Source organism: Cystoisospora suis (assembly GCF_002600585.1).
Source record: "Cystoisospora suis strain Wien I chromosome Unknown contig_1495, whole genome shotgun sequence".
Lineage (NCBI taxonomy): Eukaryota > Apicomplexa > Conoidasida > Eucoccidiorida > Sarcocystidae > Cystoisospora > Cystoisospora suis.
Window position 1 is genome coordinate 258 of NW_027154295.1, and position 6,407 is coordinate 6,664.

Sequence of the window (6,407 nt, forward strand, 5' to 3'; positions counted from 1 at the left end):
CTTTCTCCTTCTCTTTTTCTTCTCTTTCTTCGCCGTTCTTCTTCTTTTTCCTCATTCATCCTTCCTATCACCTTTCTTTTTTCCTCTTCTTCTCCTTTTCACCATTTTCTTTCTTTCTCCGTGTGTGTGTGTACCTTTCTTCTTTTTCTTCTTCTTTCTGTTCCCCCGTAGGGGATTACCAGAAGTACGTTCATAAGCTAAATAAGAAGAAGGGTTTGTATATCTCGAGTATCGAGAGGTCTCTGCATGATCTGAATCTGGAGATTGAAAACTTCCAGAACAATATATCTCTCTTGAACTACGCGGATGAACACACAGAGAATGCCCTAGAGCAGAGGCACCATCAGAAGCAACTCCTAGATCTCGCAGGCTTTGATAAGGCGCAAAACACTCCCGTCTTCTCACGTAAGAAACTTCTTCTACCAAAATGAACGAGGACAGAAGAAGAGAAAGCACTTCGCTATTATGAGCGAACAGAAGCAGATCAGTGGAATGGAGAACACACATCCGTGAGGAAGAAATGGAAGGAGAAGGACAGAAAGGACGAAACGGGGAAAGATAGATAGATAGATGAACAGAAAGAGACATAGATAGATAGATAGATAGATGAGCTTAAGAACGATATATGCATATGTATATAGATACAATGATAGATAGATAAGTCTATAGATTTAGATATGGAGTGTATGCACGGGGCAGGGCTATAATAGAGAAGTTTCTTGGGGGGGGGGGTATGCAGCCCTCATCAATCTGACGGTGAACCTCCGATTCAATTAATTAAGCATTCATGCATGCACTTCATCTATCAATACATGTGTACATACACACTCTCTCTGTCTATCTAAGTCTCTCTTCTTTCTTTCCCTCTCTCTTTCTTTTCTTCTTCTTCCCCTGTATATGGGGACTTCGTTGTGATCCTCTTCAACTATCGTCCCTACATTATCGTCTTCATCCAGATTCTCTTTATCTCAATGGCTTTTCTTTCTTTCTCATTCTTTCTTTCTTTCTTTCTTCTTCTTCTCTTGCTTTCTTTCTCTTTCGGTTTTTTTTTGTTGTTCTCCACTAGAGCCAGGTGTTTATCTTCCACCTGAATCGATTGAGGCCGCTCGGCGAGCTCAGCATCCCTCAGATGAAGCGCGAGAGCTTCGCATCGAAGAGAGACGTCGCGAAATTGCGGAAGGTCTTGCCGTTCCCACCTCTCTTCAACAGCAGCGGCGTCAGCAGAGGCTTGGCATATCTCCTACCAACCTCGATAGGTCGTCCACTTCTCTTGATGTGTCTCCTCCGCTGGTGTCTCTTGTCTCTAGGAGACACGTGGGTCTCTTAACGGAAGAGAACGAAGAGGGAGATTCGAGATTTCATGAACGAATGAAAGATGATAGTCTAGGAAAGTCTTGTCATCCATCGTTACCCCCAGGAAGCCCTATTGTCTTGCCACCTGGAGGTAGGGGAGGCCTGAGGGGAAGCTACTATGGAGATGACGAAGGATTTGCAAGAAGAGGGAGAACAAGAGATGCCGGGAGTGAAGAAGATGACGATGAAGACGACTGGGATAGAATAAGAGAAAGATTCGGGGGAGATCGACAGCCTACGCTTCATTTTGACGATGGAAGAGGGAGAGACATCATTGTACGTCCTGCAGGAGAGACAGGAGGAAAGAGAGGCTATAGAGGCGGAGACAGGAGGAATGAAGAAGAAAAAATCAAGACCGTAACCCTAAGAAAAACCGAGAGAATAGCTCCTCCTTCTGTCGCAAAGAAGGTCGGAGATGAAAACGGGGGTGAAGGAGATCTCTTCACTATGATGAGCTCGACTGCGGCAAGAGGAGGGGCGGCAGTAAGCCAAGCAGCAGGGATGGAGAATGAAGAAGAAGAAGAAGAGAGAAAGATGATAGAAGGAGAAGGAAAGAAACATGTCTCGTTTTACGAAGGACAGGATGAAGAAGAAGAAGAAGAGAGTAGTAGCTCCGGGGATGAGGTGGAGAGGCCTATTACCAATGATCCGCAGCTACGGTATGCACGGAGTCTATCGATGAATCTGCAGCAGAGAGAGAGAGAAAGGCAAGAATTTCTATTAGATCATGAGCCTAGATATGCGAAGAGAAGAAATAACGCGAATGATCGGAGAAGAAAGAAAGATGCGGGGGGTGGCGGTGCAGAGGGTGATGGTCTTAATGCAAGAAGACGAGGTGTACATACACCCCAAGAAGGAGGAGGAGCAGGAATGCTCTCCATGCTCGTGCCGTTCACTGTGCAAGAAGGAGGTGATGAGGGGGAACAAGGAAAGAAGAAAAAGAAGAAGAAACCAAGAAGAGAAGAAATTGTCGGAGATTATAGAATTATCAGAGGAGAAGGAAAGAAAAAGAAAAAGAAAGTGGATGACACTACAGGAGGTGTCTTCGGTATGAGTATTCTAGATCACTAAAGGGGGGGGGTCAACGAGAGACAAGAAAGAAAGAAAGAGTGAGAAAGAGTGAAAGAAAGAAAGAATGAAAGAGTGAAAAAGAAGGAATGGCGAGAGGGAGAGAGAGTGAGTGTGTTGTGTGTCTTGGAGAGATTGTGGAGAAAGGGAGGTAGGGTGTACATACACCGGAGAGAGAAGACGAGGAGGTGATGCGGCTCAGAACAGGGCGAGAAAGAGAAGAGAGAACGAGAAGAAAGAATAAAAGAAAGAGAGAGAGACTTACCAGTGTGTCGCATTCTTCCCCCCTCTCTCCTGTTTTCTCACATCTCATTCTCTTTGTTCCTCTTCTTCCTCCTCTTCTGAAGATCTATGCTGTGGAGGATAGAGACAGCTATAGATCTAGTTATGTGTGTATATCCATCTATGTTTTATCTCCTCCTCTTGCTGCTGATAATTTGCAAGACTTCACATGCATCCACTCCTCCCTTCCTGTCTTCATTTCTCGTCTTCTTCTTCTCTTGATAAAGAAGAAAGAAAAGATTCCTTCATCTTCTCAAAACGACCATACACTCCATCTAGAGAGACATGAGACGAATCGCCAGAGACACAACCATCCAAGCAAAAGCTCATCTTCTTCTCCTTCTTCTATGGCGTTTTCTTTCTTCCTTCTTGTTTCTGTTTTCTTAAGTCGGGTGGGGGTGCTTCTTCTGCTTTCTGTGTGAAGGCCTTCTTCCTCTTTCTCCGCCTGTTGGTTTGTCATGTACCAGCATCCTATGCATTGTATGATAGATGATCTATCTACGCAGAGGAGCTCTTTGTATAATATATAGATTCATCTACCTGTGCGTACATAGAGATGTGTCTTGCACTACGTAGAGGCCTGTACATACTTGAATGTATAGAGATCTGTACTGGATCAACAGTACAGATCTCTATATGTGTGTGGCCTAGACACGTTACATATATACATAAATATGGAGAGAGAGGGGGTGTGAAAATGTGGGAAAGAAACCCTCCCTTTGCGTGACTGTGGGCGTGTCTTCCTTTTTCATGTAGTAGTGGTAGAGGGGGAGAGAAACAAGAAGAAGAAAAGATCCAAGGAAGGAGTCTCAGGAAAGTAGAGAGNNCTCTCTACTTTCCTGAGACTCCTGCGCGGTGGAAGGGGGGTGGGCGATGTGGGAGAGAGAAAGATAGATTCATATCAGGCTTCTTGTCAATCTGCGCTTGCTTGCTTTCTTTTCCTTTCATTTTCATGGTCATGTGAACGAAGAAAAGAACATTCCTTTTTCCCGATAATGTGGGTTCGGAATGACTTAGAGAAGAGAAACAACACAGAGGAAGAAAAAGAGGTGGAAGGAGTTGAGCAGTAAAGAGATGAAGGGGAGATTGAGGGGCGAGCTATTAGGGTTGGAGCGTGCATGCACACACCGAGAAATATAAGGAAAGGATCAAAACAAGACATAGAGAGAGAGATAATCTACCCATAGGTCAACCAGTCAAGACAGATCAATCAAGAAACAAGATCAACAGAGAGATAGACAGAGAGAGAGATTCTAGGTAGACATAGATAGATAGATAGGCTAGGAGAGAAAGATAGACAGACAAAGAGAATTGGAGATAGACAGATAGGGTGCAGGTAAGGAAGCGTGTGTTCACTTCTTTCTATAGAGGAGAAAGAGTCTCGCTAAGAAGAGAGAAGGGAGAAGATTCTCCTATCTCTCCCTGCCTTCTTTTCTTACAGGAGGTGATGGATGCATCGATTGATCGACTGACTCCTCGCAAAGCCACACTCAAGAGATAGAGGAGTGCTACGTTTGAGAGAAAAGAAGAATTTTCATCTTCCCTTTCTGTCTGTCTGTCTGTGAAAAAGAGAAGGCGAGGTGGTAGTATGCGGGATGCGTATATACAGAGCGATGAGCTTGGATCGACGTCGAGGAGAGAGAAGAGAAGGGAAGGAAAGGAAGGAGAAAGGGGAAGGAGCCGAGAAAGTTGAGAGTCATCATAGACATTGTCTATGATGACTCACAACTACTATTTGGAGCCCCCCCCCCCTCATTGAGCTAAACTAGGTTATCTGTTGTCTATGTATGCATGAGAAGGGGAGAGATTCTTTAAAGTTGTTCTTTCCTCTCTTTTTCATTAAAAAGAGAAGAAAGAAAGAGAGAGGTTCATTTTAAATTATCGTCATCTCTTTCTTTCTTCTCCGAATGAAGCGAGTCTCTGCTCGGTCTCTCTGGAGAAACCCACACAATCTATCTGTCTATCTATCTACCTAGATATCTCTCTATCTCCAACCTCCCTCTTCTCTTTTCTTTCTTACTCCTCCTTATACAAACGCATTTCTATCCATCTCTATGTGTCTACCTCTCTCTATATATATATGGGTGGTACATACATAGATCTAGATATGCTTGTGAATTCTCTATACATCAAAAGATCTACAAAGGAAGTGTATCTTTCTTCTTTCTTCATGAATCAATAGAAGAAGGAAAAGAGAGAGGAGGAGAAGAAGAGAGGCAGATGCCTTCTTCTCTCTCTGTCTCTCCGTGTCCCTCTCCTTCCTTTCTTTTTCTTTCCTAACCTCTTTCTCAGCCTGGCCTTATTCTCTCCCCCTTCTCTCGATTCTTCTTCATAAGACCCTGCGAGGCTTCATTACAAATACTAGCTCTGTTCTCTTCGTCTTAAGTCTCGTGTACATACACTTCACATCACCGCAGCCCCATGCCCTATCGACGATGAAAGACCCCGAAGCAGGTCCACGATGCCTACCACATCTCTTCGCAAGAGAAAGAAAGAGAGAAAAGACGAAGCGTTCAGAACAAGGAAAAGAGAGAGAATCCAAACAGGATCATGATAGAAGAGTCAAGCCAAATAATAGATCTCTCACTATGTCAAAATCTTCTTCTTTCTCTCTATTGTAGTATCGCGGAGAGAGAGAGAGAAGTTGTGGATCACCTCGTGACAACCCCGTCTCCATTCGCCTTCTCGACATCGGACACGCCCCTCCTCGCTCTCTCTATATGTATACATAGTTCATTAAAGACAGATGGATAGACAGACAGATAAAGATAGATAGATTGAAGATAGACAGACAGATAAAGATAGATCGATTGAAGATAGACAGAAACCCACGTGTGTATATGTATGTATATGTACATGTAAATCTCATACAGTCGTCATATTCATCGAAGACACCTCTCTTTTCTTCTCTTTTCTAGATCATTGTGTACGCTCTTCAATCCATCTCCTCCTATATATATGTTCTCCTACCTCTCTCTACTTAGCCCTTTATCTACTTGTCTCTCTCTATCTCTCTATTTATCGGATGCCCGTCTACTGGAGCTCTTCTTCTTTTTCTTCTTCATGAGGTCTGTAGTAGAAGAGGAAGGAGAAAGGAAGGCAACCCACAGAAGATGAAGAAGAAGACGACCATTCCCTACAGAATCTGGGGAGGTCTTCCACAACACAACAAGACAGAGAGAGAGAGAAAGAAAGAAGGAAAAGTTGAGAGATTAAGATGAGAAGAAGAACATCCCCCCCACTTATCCCTCCTAACAAGGACTAGAAGTGCCCCCATATAACCTGCCGCTACCACCACCTCTACCGTATCTCTCTCCACGTCTCTCTATGTAGATGGACATGTAGACTTGGAGCTGTCCCAGCTGTGGCTAAGAAGAAGGAGGAGGAAGAGGCTCCTCTTCTCTTCTCTCTCCCTTTGAAATCCCTATAGCACACAAACTTCTTCCTCTCATAGCACTACTACTACTACAGCTCATAAGCTCCATACTACCACCCCACGCCGAGGACCATCGTCTCTAGTATACTCGGGACTCCCGCGTGTACATACACACAGAGAGAAGGAGAAGACTGCTATGGACTTTCTTCTTCTTCTTGTACTGAGGAGGCTAGTGAAGAGAAAGATGAAGAGAAAGAGCATTCTTAATCTTGTGCTTTTATCCAGCCCAATTACATCCCCCATCTATCTGCCAACAGCCCCCTGCTTT

The 6,407-nt window shown here is 44.1% G+C and overlaps 2 protein-coding genes across 2 annotated transcripts; one reads left to right on the plus strand and one right to left on the minus strand.

The window, feature by feature from the left end:
• Positions 1-5: 5 nt before the first annotated feature.
• Positions 6-4,163, plus strand: CSUI_003384 (polycystin cation channel protein; the record flags this gene model as incomplete). Its single annotated transcript, XM_068063582.1, has 2 exons — positions 6-405; positions 1,067-4,163. Coding segments are annotated over 2 exons (1,758 nt in total), but the record flags the coding sequence as incomplete, so codon positions are not given.
• Positions 4,164-4,873: 710 nt separating this feature from the next.
• CSUI_003385 (uncharacterized protein) lies at positions 4,874-6,401 on the minus strand. Its single transcript, XM_068063583.1, has one exon. It carries the CDS (start codon positions 5,559-5,561, stop codon positions 5,355-5,357), a length of 207 nt encoding a protein of 68 aa, XP_067924442.1. The 5' UTR covers positions 5,562-6,401; the 3' UTR covers positions 4,874-5,354.
• Between the last annotated feature and the right edge of the window lie 6 nt (positions 6,402-6,407).